The sequence below is a fragment of the Lottia gigantea genome (assembly GCF_000327385.1).
Source record: "Lottia gigantea unplaced genomic scaffold LOTGIsca_19, whole genome shotgun sequence".
NCBI lineage: Eukaryota > Metazoa > Mollusca > Gastropoda > Lottiidae > Lottia > Lottia gigantea.
Window position 1 is genome coordinate 3,576,141 of NW_008708358.1, and position 19,416 is coordinate 3,595,556.

The 19,416-nt window shown below is 35.5% G+C and overlaps 2 protein-coding genes across 2 annotated transcripts; one reads left to right on the forward strand and one right to left on the reverse strand.

The window, feature by feature from the left end:
* Positions 1 to 196: 196 nt before the first annotated feature.
* LOTGIDRAFT_159256 (hypothetical protein) lies at positions 197 to 7,209 on the forward strand (the record flags this gene model as incomplete). Its single annotated transcript, XM_009052884.1, has 13 exons — positions 197 to 208; positions 724 to 781; positions 1,230 to 1,411; positions 1,560 to 1,714; positions 2,007 to 2,161; positions 2,350 to 2,428; positions 2,819 to 2,972; positions 3,269 to 3,464; positions 3,769 to 3,951; positions 4,292 to 4,483; positions 5,429 to 5,611; positions 5,997 to 6,176; positions 6,671 to 7,209. The coding sequence occupies 13 exons, from the start codon at positions 197 to 199 to the stop codon at positions 7,207 to 7,209; spliced, it is 2,268 nt and encodes a 755-aa protein (XP_009051132.1).
* A 2,899-nt stretch (positions 7,210 to 10,108) lies between these two features.
* LOTGIDRAFT_159257 (hypothetical protein) lies at positions 10,109 to 19,189 on the reverse strand (the record flags this gene model as incomplete). The annotated part of the gene is made up of 6 exons (XM_009052885.1): positions 10,109 to 10,167; positions 11,480 to 11,635; positions 11,919 to 12,049; positions 12,361 to 12,517; positions 13,249 to 13,539; positions 19,099 to 19,189. The coding sequence occupies 6 exons, from the start codon at positions 19,187 to 19,189 to the stop codon at positions 10,109 to 10,111; spliced, it is 885 nt and encodes a 294-aa protein (XP_009051133.1).
* Positions 19,190 to 19,416: the final 227 nt, after the last annotated feature.

Consider the following 19,416-nt stretch of genomic DNA (forward strand, 5'->3'; position numbering starts at 1 on the left):
CAACCCCCCCCCCCCCCCCCCTACCCTTTTCAGAAAAGAGGCTCCCGACATTTTTTTAATGTACACCATGACAACTTAGGCTGGGGCCCCCTGAGAATTATTGTGGCCCCTTCTCGCCCCGCCCCCCTTTCTCTCTCTCTCAACTAATTTTTCCTAGGAACACCACTGATTTTGACATCAGCCTACAACTGAAAAAATGTCCATTTCGGTCTATAGAATGGCATGAATACTTTGCTGTATATTCACTTTAACATTTTTATTTTTACAGATTTAGCAACATGGCGAGGTTACTTCCATTATTTTTTCTTGCTGGAAGTTTTCAGTATTATTTCTATATTTTTAAAACCTGGAATTTTATCTGGAATTTTATATTATCAATATCTAATTGGTTTCAATAGGATCTAGACCGACTTTTCTAAGTTTTAAAAGTCAAACGTTAAAGGAAACTTGTCTTGTATAAAAATTCACTCGCATCCAGGGGACATGTTCACATTCTTCAAAAATTAAATATCCGAGGCGCTGGTTTAAACATTTTCCTATATGTAATGTAAACTTTGTATCAATAATTGATCTTATACAGACAAGAAGGGCCTAGATATCTTAGCTTACTATTGAATTGACAACTTCCACGGAAAAGAAAATAAGGACCAAGATATCTTTGCAAATTATTGCACAGTAATATTTGCCACTATGGAAATAATCTTCCAAATTTTTTTTTTTTAGATTGTAGTAGGAGTCGAGAGTTTTTCTTTAGTCAAAGACACTAATAGTATTATCGATGGTAAGTATCATAGCCTTAAGGGACAATTTTTTGGGTGGGTGGGGGGGGAGGGGGGGGGAGGGTGGGTTGTTGATTTGAGTCTCGAAATAATGTCGCCTTCAGAAGTACTAAACATAACTAAAATCGCATACTAACTTCAATAAAATATCTCAAAGCTAGGAATTTCTTTTTCCTATTTTGTTATAGATGTCTTTTCTATATATGACGGTGTCTCAAAACGCAGATAATTCTGGACACCTGGATTTGAAGGCTCAAATTTCGACAGTGAACTTATGATTGGCTTAGCTAAAAAAATCGGTTTCTGAGACTTTAAGATACGATTGCTCAAAAACGAGAGGTACCTCTTGGCACACTCTCTTCACAATATTAGCTTGATACAGCCTTCAAATTTCCATTTCTTTACAATGTCTTCGTCCACTTTAAAATCAAACGTGGCCTTAATTTTCAGTAACTATCGACTGTGGGGCTAATGAAGCAGCGAACAGTGCAGTATTAAATATCCTGACAGACGTAGATATATCGGCTATTGCTAAATGTAAAAATGGTGAAAAGTCGTTTATTACCACAGATTCTGTACATTACACTCTACCAGCAACCTTAACAACTCGTGATAACCTCTGTGAGTTAAATGTAAGTAACCAGTAAGGTTTGAAAGCAATAAGGTTAACACCCTTTAACTTAACTAAAAAGTCTCTCAACTTTACAATTTGAAATTTGAAAAACTATTAATTTTGAAGGATATCTGTATCATTTTAACTCATATCGTAATTTATTTCAGCAAAAAGATGGGTCTGATAATTTTGATATTGAGGTAGAGGTACATTACGGTGAATTGGATGGTTTGATTCTGACCAAAACTAAACTGGTTACTGTAGTGTGTACTTATTCTGATCATGGTAAAGATGACAGTGGTCAACATTCTATAAGAGATGGGTTGGTTTACTATCTACAATTTACATACACTGTTTTCCATGCTCTCTATACAAGCAAGACAATTCCGTTAATCTAAAATCTCGTCCAAAAATTTGCAAAATCAGGAGTAAAGGTAGTAGAGTAATGGACTCCTTCAAAGAGAAGTTTTCCATGCTGTCAATGTGTAGCAGAATAATGGCAATTTCACTAATTTATTTTGTTTGAATACTTTTACATTGTAACACTGAATCGCTTTTACCAATAGCCCCCGTTCTTACTCACAGGTATTAAAACATCTTCTCTCTCGTTTCAGACCACAAGCATACATAGAAAAACAATCTATCGTTGGTGGATCTGTTCCTAAAGCTGAATTATCTTTAAGTATTCAAACAGTCGACGATCAAGATGCAGTTGGCTCGATTGCTTTAGATAGAAGATATTCCTTATTCGGTTCTTATACTGGTGCTCGTAAGTCTGGTTTACCTCCTGGGTTCGAGTTTACTACTGGGTTCGGGTTTACCTATCCGATTGGGTCCTGTGAGCGAGACTGGGTATATTTCCGTAAATCCATAACTTATTAAACAGATGAAACCTGAATCTAAAATGTATTCAACGACCTATGTTATCTCGATTTTATCAATTTTTTTTATTTTTAGAGCAAAATGTGGGATTGAAACCAGTAAGTTGTGATGCGATTTCAGACGATGGAGAACGTTACGCAGTATTAGTAGCCGGGTAAGTATTTAAATCTCTTTATTTTTTTTGGGGGGGGGGGGGGGGGGGGGGATACAACTAGGTCTATTATGAATAATTCAATAATTCAAGCGGATCTTTGTGTACATAATGCAGATACTACGCTATATGCTGTTTTTCTACTACACTATCATTTATAGAAATTCTACTGGAACTCATTGCAAAACCCTGGCTTTTAATCACATACAACTAGTAGGCTACAAACTCTATCAGCAAGAAAATATTTCAGACTAATTCCACTTGATAATTAACATCTACCATTAATTCTGCAAAATCATTGCAAAAGATTCAGCTGTACGGAAACTGTCGAGGATCGAGAATTGTCGGAAACTGTCGAGGAGTGTATCTTAACATGGATATTTTGTTTTGTAGATGTGGTGATGGGTTAATATTTGACCGAACAGATGGTTTTGTAACAACTGGTAAAACATTTAGAAGCCCCTATTTCTTTGCATTCCATTTGGCCCACAGTGCAAATTTGAATTTTGATTGTAATGTAACCTTATGTACTCCAAATTGTGAAGGTGTAAGTAACTTTCAATAGATTTTAGTTTTAAAGCTAATAGACATTCACATTTCCCGTTTTCTAGTCCTTGTGTTCACCATCTGCCCGTGGTTCTTAAGTTCAGTGGTAGTCCAGACATCCAAGTGTGAGATTTACATGAACCGGACGACCTGAAAATCAAATATGTAATTTGGTAGTCATGTTTTTATTCACAGGCTTAGGCTTTCGGACAAATTTTTACATGGCCCAGATATAGCCAGTACACAATAAATGTATATCTCTATCTTGATTCGACCGACCTCCGTTTTATATTCTAGACATCTTGTGAAACTGTTTGTGGTCCTGTGACTTCGTTTGTCATCCCAAATATTCAATTAGAACAATGTACTGGTAACAATAAATATCAAGACACCTGTTCGTTTATTTGTAATGATGGTTATGATAAAAGTGGTGTTGCTATATCTACTTGTGGTGCTGATGGGATTTGGACTGTACCTGACATCGCATGCCCACGTGAGTTCCTTTTTTTTTTTTAGTTTCTTAACGCTTAATCTTCACGAGTTGTAATCTTTTTTTTTCAGGTTTTGATAATCCATAAAGAAAAATCACAATTTTTAATGTTTTAGCCTCGAATGAAATGTTCGTCCGCAATATAATAAAAACTCTAACCTCTCGCGTGAGACGATTGTAATTTTAATGCTAGTCTTAAATTCGAAACTATATCTTTGTACCAAAAATTAATATCTGTTTCCCAATGTCTTAACGGACGTTCCTTAAAGATTTGAATCGAATTTAACTGGTATATGGTCCATTTCAGCTAAAGATTGTGGAAATCCTCCTCCAGGTACTGGATCCACAGGAATTGCATCAAGTGGTACCACCTACACACAAACAGCGGATTATACTTGTAATAAAGGATATGTAATGCAAAGCGGTAATTTACAGATTAGCTGTCTAGTTACAGGGAAGTGGGATATAGCTAATATACTTGTTTGTGAATGTAAGTCTCGACATTTACTTCTTCTGTAATCAATCTTGAAATTCTTAACAAACCTTAAACATGTTTTAATCTTCTGTCTATGATACCTTCTTCTGTAATACTTGAAATTATTATTTAAATCCTACTTGAATGCAAATTTGAACTCGATGGGGTTTGGCTATTATATACGATTTCAACTAAATTCGAGGTAGAAGTTTTATATGGTGTCCAGAACTAGTCAACGGATTATACAGTTTCACAACAATTTCAGGATATGTTCAGTTCTATTTTTGTCTCCTTCCTAGTGTGTCACAATCTGCTAGTTGGAATCATTTCTTATGCTGTCTAAATCTTTTTCCAGTTAAAGATTGTGGAGCTGTTTTACCATCAGTGCCTTCTGCCATGTCATCGGGAACTGCATCAAGTGGTACCACATACAAAAGCTTAGCGGATTATACTTGTAATACTGGATATGAAAGACAAAGTGGTAATATACAGCTCGAATGTCTAGATACAGGGAAGTGGGATGTTGCTAATATACTTGTTTGTGAAGGTAAGTCTCTACATTTACTTCTTCTGTAATCCTTCATTTTTTATTTCAAATCGTAAACGTAATAACATAATAGTTTGGTTGTTTCCGTTCCATAGACGCAATGTGTATTTTTAGTATCAGAAAAAAAAAAAACAAAACAGTGTCATCCACATTGCGAAATCAAAATTAAGTTGTTATGAAAATGTCTTCGAATTTCATTTCTTTGCTCGAAAAATCGATGAATGTTACATCGGCGAATAAAAAAAACAAAAAAAAAAAAAATATATATATATATATATCAAATATGAGACAATATTTAGATCTTGCCAATTTGTTTCTGTTGTGAACGAGTCCTTTAAGACTTGTAGATCGAAAATACTTTTTAATGGTAGTGGAAGGCATCGTAACGGAATTCAATGGAAAACAAAACGTTCAGAATAAGTAGTATATATTTCTCCACAATTAGGCGTTATTTTTGCTTAAATCCGTACTGCAGTTTTTTTACGCAAAAAAGGATAACTTAAAATTTACCTCCATTTTAAATAGTTTTTCAGTGAAGGTTTTTGAGTTATTGTCCTTGACTTAGTCAAAACGCTTCAAAATTTGTTAGCACAATGGAGACTAGTTTTCATCTGGTTTTTAAATAAAATTGGTCTGATTTACGTTAAGGCGTAAAACTATATTCATTTATTTATAGTAAAATCGTGGTCAAGTTTGAATTTGACAATGACTCCCATTTTTAACGGACAGTAGAGAAAAAAATTCAAACTAGAAATGCATTTTTTTTCACAGAAGTATGTTAATATAATTATTACTAATAACATCACCCAAAAAGTTCACAAGTGTATGACTGAAGGTTGAGTATTTCCAGATTGTCACTGTACTGCCAATGGAAAAAAAATCAAAGCTACCAGTGGGCGTATATTAGCAAGCTATCTTTAACATGTTTATATCTGCTGTTTTTAGCGAAAGATTGTGGAGATCCTCCTCCTGGTACTGAATCCACTGGAACTGCCTCAAGTGGTACTACATACACAGATACAGCGGATTATATTTGTAATGAAGGATTTGTAAGACAAAGTGGTAATTCACAGATTGAGTGTCTTGATACAGGGAAGTGGGATATAGCTAATATACTTGTTTGTGAACGTAAGTCTCGACATTTACTTCTTCTGTAAACCTTGTAATTATTTTAAATCTTAATTTCATTCAAATTGGAATTCAATGGGGTTTGGCCATAATAGACAAAATTAGTACTAACGGCTTTCGGAGCGCAAAACAAGCATGAAATCCAAAATTTTGGCAAACATTGGTCGCAGCTCTTGAACTCTTTACATGAAGTACAGCAATCGTGGGAACGCATTTCAGACTGAAAAGAGGTATTTGGTTTCGAAATAAACGATTTCAACTAAATTCGATTAGGAAGTTGTTTATATGCAGCCCACAACTACATTTCTGTTCTTTTTTTGTGATTGCTAGTGTGTCACAATCTTCTAGTTGCCATCATTTCTAATGCTGTCTAGATCTTTTTCAGCTAAAGATTGTGGAGTTCCTCCCCCTGGTACTGCATCCACTGGTACGGCATCTAGTGGCACCACATACACAAAAACAGCATCTTACTCCTGTAATCCAAGAACTACACGTCTACGAGGTGCTGCATTAATTCAATGTTTGGCGACTGGAAATTGGGATGTCTCTAATCTATTATATTGTCGTAAGTTGACTTGATTTATCATTTGCGGGTCTCCTATGGGGTGGGGATAATTTTATCTCGTGTAACACTAGATGAATCGGGCAAGTCCTTCCTTCTAGTTGAATTAATCCGGCCATCTGTACATACAGAATCGTATTTCAACCCCTGATTTTATTCTCCGAAATCTTTGAGTATTGTATCTATACCAAGTTACTTCACCTTCTAGTTACTCTTGAATCTTGTAAATGGTCGCTGACAGCTTGCGGTATCGGAGGCCAAAGTCAAAATTTATTTTTTTTTAAATTTGTTTTTAACTTATAACTTCAATCTCGGTTATATCGATATATATTGCTACTGACATACTACGTTTCAAAAGGCTTACAGGTAATGTTTTAAGTTAAAGTGTTAGTTGATAATGTTGCCTGTATAATGTTTCGAAACGTTTGGAGTAATTTGAGAATAGTGTGTTCGCCATGTTAACCTTCCTATTATGTCATCTAACATTCTAATTTCAGAATGCGTTAGAATACTTGATGTAGTTTTTGTACTGGATGGATCGCCTTCAATCGGAGCAAGAAATTTCGAAGGTATGGTAAACAAGTTAGCAGATGCCATGCCACGATTCAATATAGGCGAATCTGCGATAAGAGTTGGTGTTGTAGTTTTTGATTTTACTATCGAAGCAGTAATTCAAATTACTGGTGACGCCGAAGCGTTGGCATCGCAAATTCGTGCTCTTAAATTCCCAGACGATGGCGGTACATCTGCCGGAGTTGGCATAACGAGAGCCCAAAGGATGTTGAGTGAAAATTCTCGATTTGCAGCCCCGCAACATATTGTATTATTTGCTGATGGAAACTCCAATCCTGCTCCTTATTCTGCAGCGACGTTGGCCAAAACTTCCGGAACGATTATCCACGCCATAGGAATTACCGATGGCGCCGATATGAATGAGCTGAGAATTGTTGCTTCGGATCCCTCTAAAGCTAAATTTGCCGAGACGTGGAATGTCATGGAAGATATACTACATGAGGTACTAGACGGTGTCTGTTAATGGCGCTTATTTCTATGTATTGACTGATAATAAAGTATAATGTTATATTGTCGTCAGTGTCCTACGATGCAATTATCCCGCTCGTAAGATTTGTAGTCCACCCAGTACAGGCAGACAATAACCAATTTGAAGTCTGTCAAAGTCTCTAATTGGCTATATTCGCTGGCGTACAACCCGCTGAATTTCGTGGGATTTGCTTTGCTTTCTCAATGGAGCTATGCCCCCTCATCCCTCTCTAGTCGGTAGAACTTCTCCGCCTGAGTCCAGGGAAAGGTGGGACTGTAACTGTAACCAATCTAAATGCAAAGTTCTTGTTATAGGCTAACAGAATACAGTTTATATTTTTTTAATAAACTGGGATCAATACTCTAATTATTTAAGATTCGAGATTCGAGATAAGATAGCTGGACATACAAGATGAAATTCTGAAAATGCTTAAGAGTGAGCTGATAATGCAGATATATACGATTTTCCACTAACACGTAGTGCTCAATGAATATGGGTGTTTGAGAGTCGCCTGTGACAGCACCAACACAAATTCCCCCACCCTCTTCCCCTTCCTTAACCACACCGCCCCTCGACTGCACTACTGTTCACATCTTCAAATTGTCAAATTTTAACATGTAATGTCTTATATCTTGACTGCAACAGTCACCTTTCTCTTATCACATTATGCAGCGATTAGATCTGAATGGATTGTATCTCAGCAAATTCAGCTCTCAACAGAAAGAGCTATTTACAGACTGCCTGTCCTGGCCTCTGATTGGCTGTATCCGCGTGATTACGATCCAATTAAGTAGATGCATTTACAAACTTCTGTGACACAAGAAAGGTGGCTATTGATGTCAAGGTATAAAACTAAGTTCGTACTAGCTTGACATTATGAACATGCACAAAGCTTTCTGACTTTATAGAATTGTAGAGCAATATAGAAATACCATTGTTGAAATATTGCTCAATACATCAATTGTAGAGAGATATAGAAATACCATTGTTAAAATAGTGCTCAATACATCAATTGTAGAGCAATATAGAAATACCATTGTTAAAATATTGCTCAATACATCAATTGTAGAGAGATATAGAAATACCATTGTTAAAATATTGCTCAATACATCAATTGTTGAGAGATATAGAAATACCACTGTTAAAATATTGCTCAATACATCAATTGTAGAGAGATATAGAAATACCACTGTTAAAATAGTGCTCAATACATCAATATTTAGAGGACTATCAGATAGCTGAAATTGAGCTCTATCAGCTGGTAAAGTAAATATTTAGAGGACTTGATAGATAGCTGAAATTGAGCTCTATCAGATGGTAAAGTAAATATTAAGATGACTATATAGATAGCTGAAATTGAGCTCTATCAGCTGGTAAAGTAAATATTTAGATGACTATCAGATAGCTGAAATAGAGCTCTATCAGCTGGTAAAGTAAATATTTAGATGACTATCAGATAGCTGAAATTAAACTCTATCAGCTGTTAAAGTAAATATTTAGCGAACTTGACAGATAGCTGAAATTGAGCTCTATCAGCTGGTAAAGTAAATATTTAGAGGACTATCAGATAGCTGAAATTGAGCTCTATCAGCTGGTAAAGTAAATATTTAGATGACTATAAAGATAGCTGAAATTGAGCTCTATCAGCTGGTAAAGTAAATATTTAGATGACTATCAGATAGCTGAAATTGAGCTCTATCAGCTGGTAAAGTAAATATTTAGAGGACTTGACAGATAGCTGAAATTAAACTCTATCAGCTGTTAAAGTAAATATTTAGCGAACTTGACAGATAGCTGAAATTAAGCTCTATCAGCTGGTAAAGTAAATATTTAGAGGACTTGACAGATAGCTGAAATTAAGCTCTATCAGCTGGTAAAGTAAATATTTAGAGGACTTGACAGATAGCTGAAATTAAGCTCTATCAGATGGTAAAGTAAATATTGATTATACAGATAGCTGAAATTAAGCTCTATCAGCTAGTAAAGCAAATATTAAATATTTTATGGTTATGTAGGAGCTGAAATGGAACTCTATCATTTCGTAAAGCAAATGTTTAGCGGACTTTATTGGCAGCTGAAATTGAATTGTATCAGAAATGAAATGAAATGAATGAGTTTTACGTCCTACTTTTCTGCACCATGTTGAATTGTATCAGCAGGTAAAGTAAATATTTAGATGACTATACAGATAGCTGAAATCAAGCTCTATCAGCTGGTAAAGTTAATATTAGACGGTATTATCTATTTAATACTATCAACGCGGATAATAAGTGTCAGATAGTTTAAAACTGTCATCGGCGTTCAGTGACCTTTAAAATTAATTGTTTCAACAAGAAAACAGCAGTGACCTACTTTCGACTTAATTATGTCAAGGGTGCTTTATATGACCTAATTACATATCTATTAGTGTCAAGATGTTGTCAATGGACAGTGATATTTACGAGGAATAACCATTGACGTTTCAACCTGAGTATCATCATTTTGAATTCAAATTTTAGTAGCCTAACCAAAAACAACAGTCGCATTCCGAACTATCCTTTATTCTCGTGGTCTTTTCTCTACAGGTGTCAAAAACTAAACATGCGGAGGGGCCGCAACTCCACGATAAATATTTGCTGATTAGAAACCCGCATTAGGACGGAAAATGCAATCGATCAAAGATTCTGGAAGGGGTACTAGAAAGCATATATAAAAGTAATCCCCTAGGCTAAAGAGTAAATGGTGTGTCATCGTTGTTTTCAACAGCAAAAACATGGAGAAGAAGTCCCAATCCTTTCATTTATTTTCGGGTGTGTTGACATGCCACTGGATCTTTCAGTTTGTTGTCTCCCAGTTTCATAAGTAGATCAATTTAATCGTCGTAAGGGCTATTTATCCGAGCCACTTTCAAGAATCAAACAAATTTACTCACTGGACATTCTGTTTGTTTAAGGGGTCGATGTGAAAGGCAATCTGAACACAGAAACATGCAATTGTGTCAAGTACAGTTCTCTGTAGCTATAAACACCCATATTAATCTGGGAATAATCGAAGTACCGTGCGGGATTATCCATACAATAGATGATTGTAGCAGCGAATCTTTTCCTTACCGTGAATTCACTTCTTCTGTTTTTTTGTATCAATAACCCCACCCCGTTTACCGCACCGTAGGCCTACCTCGTCAATTCGCGGATCTAGAATTTTGGGTTCGTACATTCTCCATCTAATTAAAAATTTAATTGGTACACAAATTAGCGAGAATTATTATGCTCAACGTCCAATTTTTTTAATTCTCTCTGACTCAGCTATACGGAAACTGTCGGAAGTTGCCGAATGCAGAAAAATGTGCACCTGTTTTGTGAGAATGTTAAAATGGTTTGTATTAGTTGACCCCAATGTTGAACAAGGCACAAAAGATTCTGGGCGTTTCAAGTTGAGTAAGGCTTAATACTGATATTTTGAGAAGAAACTGGTTGTTTAAATAAACGCATTAATTGGTTTCCCTCTATCGAGGTTGGCTGGTACTGTCGCCATTTCAACATCGTATCACTTAAAGTACGCTTGTCACTTTTTCTTTTGCGAAAAAAACCCAAAACTTTCCTTGGGTGTTGTTGACACTTCGCTGCTAGGGTTCCCGATACCCCTGTTACATCTATTTAAATCTAGATCGTCAGATATGGTGATCTCGGTATTGACTTGTTGGACCTTTTCTGCACTTTTTTTTATAAGAGAGCGAAAACTTACTTCCGTTTAAAGTGTTCAGATAAGTCACACCCCTTGTCATATAATAGCCAATCACATTTCTTGTTCAAAATAAGCAAAGTAAAAGAAATGGCGTGTACAATGACAGACGACAACTGAAAGTGACACACACAGCTCTGTGTTGTTATATTCTCCAGTGTACAATACAAGCAAAAAGATTCCTTGATACCAGAAAAGTGCTCATTGATGTCAAGGTATTTGACGGAGTTCGTAATAGCAGGACACTGTAAAGACGGACCCTTTAAGCAGTATTATCGTCTGTTCTCTCCTTTCCTTCTCATCACGTAGCTTCTCCTTCGGTGGCTCAGTGAATTTGACACTTGCTCGCTTAACATTATGAAGAAGCTGAAAGGGAAGATGGGGAAGCCGGCTGCGGCCATATTACCACGAGAAGTCGAGAGACGACAAAGCGAGGAAAAGGGTGAGAAAGGCGAAGAAAAAGGCGAGGACAAAGTCGAGAAAGTGAGGAAAAAGGCGAGAAAGCTGTTGCTGATAAGGACTTCAAAGAAATAATTTAACTCACCATCATAAAAAGCTGCAGTAACACCCCATCCTGTGACTGTACATAACGTATTTACAGGGAATTTTAAATTTTTATCTGGTCTGCAGATCGGTCGTAAACATCGAAACTGACTGAAATCTATTGGTTCCCTTAACTTAATTATGGCTATATCATTTTCTAAAAATACAAAATAATTTAAAGATGTATAAGAAAGAGACAACAATATTTAAAGGATTACAGCTCAATTTCACAGTTAAGGATCCTTTCTCCTAGCTGGTCCTTGGCCAAACCACTTGACATTGATCTTTTTGTAGATATTTTACAAGGATAACGACTTAAGATCACAAAGGATCCCTCCTTCCGATTGGTCCATGGTCGAACCTCTTAGAATTGATCTATCTCGGATTATTTGTACCCATTTTCAGCTGGGTCGACTGGAAATAAAAGTAACAAACCATACCATAAGTTCTGGAGTTATAGGCACCATGCGGAACTTTTCTATAATTTGTAGTTTTAAATTCAAAGTTAGGCTCAAAGCGAGATCTGTTGTATTCGCCTATAACTACTTCCGGTTGATGTCCATTTAAATCCCTGGAAGAAAAAGGCCAGATTAGTTTTTTCAAAGGTATAAAAACTTTGGTCCACAAGGAATATGTCTACCAGCTGTTCCGTGGCCAAATCTCTTGAAACTGGTCTTTGCCGGGATATCTGTACTCATATCGGATCCGTTTCTTGATAACATTGAGGAATTGTGGGATATGAAACCTCAAAAAACACATGCTGGGTTCTAAATGACACGTTTTCATTATAAAATAACGCCATTAGAAGGAGACTATGGAAGAATCCTAGAGACGACATACTTCTGAAAATAAGAAAAGAAAAGGAAAGAAACTGTGACTTACCACAGACAATGTGCCGCTGTTATGATATGTCTATCATCTATTATAGCGCCCCCACACGGACTACCCTCCAGATGAATATAGGCCATATACTGAAACTCGCAATACTGGGCTTGAATACCTCCTATAATCTTTGTCGACGGACCACGAACACCGCAACCTAAATAACAAAAGAAATTTAAAAGAGAAGTTATAATAAATGCCCAAGTTCAAAGCAACACCTTGGCAAGACATTAGAAGCAGCTAAGGATTCTTTCATATGAAGATAAATACATAAACCTAAAGATCCGAACCGCAAAACGAAACCCGAAATCCATAGCAACACTTTCGCAAAACAATGGTAGCAGCAAATGTAATATTCATATGCGGCAGAATATCAAGCATAAGTGAGTTAGTATTTCATAAAGTGGTATCAGGTGTCTTGAATGACGCATACTCTAAGGCACTTATTCGTCTAAATAATTGCTTTACAGTAAAATACGGGAAGGAACTACTAAAGCCTTCAATCTGGGGCCTTATTCTAACAAACTGTTACATAAACTGATGTTTTCCTGTAATCTAATTGGTCAATCACTAATATCGGTTTCAAATCTAGTTTTATTATCCAATCAGATTTATGTTTTTCGTGGATTCTGGATTTCGTCTTAGGTCAGGTCATCGGATTGGACAATCACTTACATGGGTTTTAAATCTGGATTTCGTCAAAGTTTTCAAGATAAAGGTCTAAAAGTGGACATTAAACTCGTTAGAATTAATGAATAATTTATTTTTTTCGATTTAAGATTTGTTTTTATTTTAGTTAAATTATCTTTTCAGATTACTGCAATTCTTAGATTTAAGGTGTCACATTACGATCGCTGTAAGAAATAGTAAATATCATTTTGGACTGACCTGGCGCTGAGAGATACCGCGTTGTCGATGGCGGTAGAGTGGTGGTGGGTTCCGTTGTAGTAGTAGTGGTTGGCGCTGCCGTAGTCGTAGTGGTAGTAGTAGTTGTTGAGGTTGTAGTTGTTGTTTTGTCCCCTGCCATTCTTCCAGGTGGCGGTACGTAGTAACTCCTTGGGCAGCACCAGCCGCTGTTACCACATAACATATTTTTAATAGCGAAGTTGGAATATGTGCCCAATGGCTGCCTGTTATTTGGACATCGAACTAAACAGTCACCATTGAAAAAGTAGCACCCTGAAATATGGGATTATAAAATAGCACCCTGAAATATGGGATTGTAAAATAGCACCCTGAAATATGGGATTATAAAATAGCACCCTGAAATATGGGATTATAAAATAGCACCCTGAAATATGGGATTATGAAATAGTACCCTGAAATATAGGATTATAAAATAGCACCCTGAAATATGGGATTATAAAATAGCACCCTGAAATATGGGATTATGAAATAGTACCCTGAAATATAGGATTATAAAATAGCACCCTGAAATATAGGATTATAAAATAGCACCCTGAAATATGGGATTATAAAATAGTACCCTGAAATATAGGATTATAAAATAGCACCCTGAAATATAGGATTATAAAATAGAACCCTGAAATATAGGATTATAAAATAGTACCCTGAAATATGGGATTATAAAATAGTACCCTGAAATATGGGATTATAAAATAGTACCCTGAAATATGGGATTATAAAATAGTACCCTGGAATATAGGATTATAAAATAGTACCCTGAAATATGGGATTATAAAATAGCACCCTGAAATATGGGATTATAAAATAGTACCCTGAAATATGGGATTATAAAATAGTACCCTGAAATATGGGATTATAAAAATAGTACCCTGGAATATGGGATTATAAAATAGTACCCTGAAATATGGGATTATAAAATAGTACCCTGGAATATAGGATTATAAAAATAGTACCCTGGAATATGGGATTATAAAATAGCACCCTGAAATATGGGATAAAATGATTGAAATAGGCTCTTGAAGGGATTGTAAAGAGGTTTTCTAAATTTTTATGTGTATGGGAACACTGATAGCAACAATTTGTATCATTCAAATTTTCATTCCTTTTTACAAGCACTTTAATAAATCAATTTGATTACGTCATTTATAAACGGTGAATTAATCACAGCTTTAAAAGAAAGTTGATCTGGGTTTAAAAGAAGACATTTAGTGACGTATGTAATATATTGTGGTGGTATTTAGCCGAGATTTAACCAAAAGAATGTAAAGTTGACAGAGAAAAGACGACGGTTTTTGGAGGGTAAATAATGAAATAGTGGTCTAAGTTCTCGATACAATGGTTGTAACTCGATATAAACCTTTTCACAATGACGTGAATGCTAATTAGTTTCTTACATAAATCATTTCTTTGCAAGGTCAAATATTGACAGGGCGTAAAACTCCAATATGTCATGATATATCTGTTATAATCAAATACTCTCAAGGCGTAAAACTTCATTTTATTGTAAATTTTGGTTGTTATGGAGAACTCCTTGATAAATACAATATATCTGCTTCTTGCATTTTGGCTGATTTGTTTGGTCAGGCATGAATTGATCTCATGGTTTTGATCGTTATAGTAGTGGCGGGTGTCGTGTGCATGACCATGCTTACTCTTTCAAAACACCTGATGGTAGTTCTCTTTGGATTAGTCCACTACTATACTACATTTACTCCCGATTTTGACATACCTTGGACGAGGTTTTTGATTGGCGGAATTCTCTTGCTTATACAGATTTCTATGACGTAGCTAAATCTAAAGAGTCTAAGCTATTATTAGCAACTTCTGCGATAGTGACGTCATATACATGAAGCATTTCTATAATGATTGGAACTACGGAATTCTGACTACAAAACAGAATGATGCGAAATGAAGCCATATATGGTCCAAGCTTGAAACCTCTTTACGATCCTAGTGAAACTAATAGTACGGCTATTGACCCACTGATCTGAAATTAACTTCCTACTGTATTGACACGAACTTGTTGACTTTTGACTCCAAGTGATATTTGCGTGATTTGACCTAACTATTGTTCTTCAGATAAATAAACAATTAGCACATCCAGGTGTTAATTCTTATGTAACTAACATTAGAAACTATTAGACTACTTAAAACTTTCACAACGTCATGCCAGGAGTTTTTTTCTAATACTATGTTTAAAATTGGGACACATCTATTTTCTTTTCTCAAAAATATCAGCGAAAGAGTTGAAGTTTGGACATATTTTTCAAAAAATAGAAAAGGGAGGTCGGGTTTGACGGGGGGGGGGGGGGGGGGGGGGGAGGGCGCTGACAAGATTACTGTCATTAGATTCCATTGTTATTTCAAAAATACAATATCAGTTAGAAAAACTTTCGCAATACGATTTTGTTGAATTGTAGAGATATTAGATGTCAGATTTCAATTATGAAAAGTTTTACGGATAACTGAAACGTCTATCAGCTGATATTTATTGTTTTGTTCAATCGTTTTGGACAACATATCTCTTACAGCTAAATATACTAACTCAACCCTGTCATTGAACGTTGGACTTTGAAATATATGTCGATTGTGATATCAGTACAAATGCACCAGACACCACCTGAGCCTGGGTTGTCAACTATACAACCTGTTTAAGTGATGAACTCATAACAAAGTTTTTTTTTTATGAAATCCCCTATTTCGTTGCACAAGCAAACTTAATGAGACAAAACGGAAAGTTTAAACACGTGCTCATTGCCGGATTTTTACGATTTTTTGTCGAATTACTACAATGACACTATATCATAATCATTATGTACATATCTTATATCAAATATTTTACTTATATATTTATTCTACGAGTGTCTTTAGAACTCAGAGTAAATACATTTAACTTATAATAGTACAATAAAGGTCCTCATCTTTCTTTGAAGAATTTTGTTCAAGATGCTACAAGCTGATTCAGGTTTTTTCCTGATAAACAAACGTATTTTAAAAATTTCCAGATTTTAAAGGGGCACAATCACCATCCGTACGGCCAATCGTACCTTAGTCTCAAAAAATGTAATTGAAGCTAAGCTAATCAGTAAAAGTGTTCACAGCTCACCGTCGAAATTTGAGTCTTCAAATCCATGTGTGTCAAGAATTATACGCGTTTGAGAGTTAAAATGACGACTCGTCTCTACATGTTACTCGGCCATATATAGAAAAAACATATATAAATATTTGAGGTATATTTGAAGGAATCATTCGATTTTCATACATTTCTGCTACTATTTACATATGTTCAAGACTCAAATCACCCCCCCCCCCCAAAAAAAAATGGCGAATCTGTCCCTTTATACGAAAATTGCACAATTTCTTCAAAAGTACCTCAATCTAACCTTTTAGTTATTCCGTTCACACGCTCATCTTTTCTCTGAAAATCGGAAGTTGAACGTCTTTTTAATACAGTTTCTGACACCCAGACATCTGTCGTCAGCTGTCCTAAGACAAAGTGGGAAGGACGATTGAGTCTACTGTATATATGTGACTTTATCAACGGATATTCAAAAAAAAAATCTTGTAAAAAGACGAGTCGTTTGTTTTAACTTTTAAAGACGGATAATTATGAATTTACATTTTTAGCAAGGCTCAAATCTCCATTACCATAACTGATTAGCTTAGTTTTCCGTTTCGGAGACTAACGTTCGATTGACCCCGCAACTGGTGAACCGTGGACTTTAAACCGTTACCTATTACAGTATTTACTCGCCAGAATATAAATATGACTGTAACAAAAGGAAATACGGGGCCAATACGTGCTTTCAGGAAGAAATGCAAGGATGAGTTAAATATGACTGTAACAAAAGGAAATACGGGGCCAATACGTGCTTTCAGGAAGAAATGCAAGGATGAGTTGTCATTTGTATTATCAATAAAATTTTGTATTGTATTAGAAGCGTTTATCCTGTTGGTAATTGTGTATTTTGTAGAAAAAACTATAAAAGATACAAAGGTAATATTTTGTGTATTATTTTATATTATTTGAAGAGTGGAAAACGGTGACGTCGCACTGAAGTTTCTTGGATTAAAACTGGCCAACCCTTCCTGTTATACTTTGAATAAGGACCTCGTCATATATTTGTAAAAACCAAACACATATAGATATAACAAAAAATACAAGGGGTTATATTATGGTATAACTCACTTCTCTAATAACAAGGCACATAACGTTATACCATAATATACCCCTTGTGTTTTTTGTTTTATCTACTCTCCACTTCTAAATGTCGTTCAAATCTTATCAAACATATATAATATTGTCGGAGCACTTCCCGGTCTTTTTCACAAAAAAAGTAAAACGATCACTTGGAATACTATATATTTTCGTAATCATTTTAAAAGACTTGTCGTCAATATTTAGAAATGCTGAATTATTCTCTACAATCCTCTCTCAATTAGCTGTTGTGATGGTACACGAAAATGTTTTACTGTGGGGGTAAGAATACCCCTAGAGCAGAGGTTTTCAACCTTTTTTTCTTTCTATAACACTTTCAGGATCGTTGATCGATTGCATTACCCCTCTTCCCACAAAAATCCTACTAATGTTAAAGAATCTAGTCTTACTTAAAAGAATAATTTTGGTTATAGTTCTGAAACTATGCCTAGTTTACAAAGCGCCCCATTATCCTCAGGTTGAGTTCCTGGACACCCATCTGTTGTGTTTATACCAGAAGATGCCTAGATTTAGCACGATAGTTGATAACGACTTCTCTAGAAAGAAAAGGCATAGCCCTACACCTCTAGAGGCCCTGACCACATAGCTATTGTGTTTATACCTGGACGAGGCCTACACAACAGAGATATTACAGTGATGTGACTATCGTCTGGAAGAGTAGGCATACCCCTACACCTCTAGGGGTATTTATATACAGACGATACCAAGGTGGTCAAGTCTGGTCTTAAATTTTCTCTGGCAGAATACCTTTATACCTCTAGACGCCCTGATCACGCACCTGTTGTGTTTATAAATAGACAAGACATACATGTAGATGTTATATGATAGTTATCAAAGTCATCCAAATTTTCTCTTGAATAATTCATCGTTTCTAAATATTGACGACAAATCTTTTAAAATGATGTCAAAGTGGTATTTTTGATATAGTTGAAATTAAGAAGACAGACTTTCATTAAATCTGTCGGCGTGTATTTTTTTTTAAATCGTATACGAACAACTCGTTTGAAATTTTATTTTTAAAAGTGAAATGGATAAAATTGGGTATAGGGTGAATTGATATTGTATATCCTTATAGGTTCTAAATATTTGCACCCTCTTATGTATCTGACGAAGACCGAAAATTTGGAAACAAGAAAAAAAATTGCTATTGTACAACGATAGCACCTTCCGGATCTGATGATCTGGTCTACCGGATGGGCCTTGGAAATTTATACGAATGGTCCTTAAGCAAATCCCTTAGACATGATTTTATAAGAATGATAAAAGAAATTGTTCGGGGATCCTGATGCTAGCTGGTTTTCGTATCGATTAATCTTTGACAATTGCAGTGAAGTCAATAAGTCAAGAATGTATTTGCAGTCAAATATGATTCTTGGTTCTGAACCTTTTCTTTCGGTATATATTGGACATTATGTGAATGCATGAATGAATGGAGCACAGATAGAACGTACGATCGACTTAACGAACAAACGAACGAACGAACGAACAGACGAACGAGCGATCGATCGATCGAAAGATGAATGAATGAATAAAAAGGATTAATGATGATGCAATGACAAAAAAAAATCGAAATAAACATATGGTATACTTACAATTAAAATTATAAGCAGCTGATGAAGTTGATAGGACGTTAAACCATAATACTACCGTAAATATAAAACACGTCTGGAATAATTCCGCCATTTTGAATTGTGGGTCTCTTTTAGTAGTTTTTGAACACTGATGTGGTACACAAAGTTTAAATTTATCACAGATGTCTTGGAACTTTCACAAATTCTTCTTCAATGCACATACATTTCGTCTGTAAAAATAACAGAGCAAATTAATATCCTATATACCAAAGCACGAAACACACAAAAAACCAGTTTTTCTCACAAATCGGACAAACTTGACAAAAAAATGATCACACC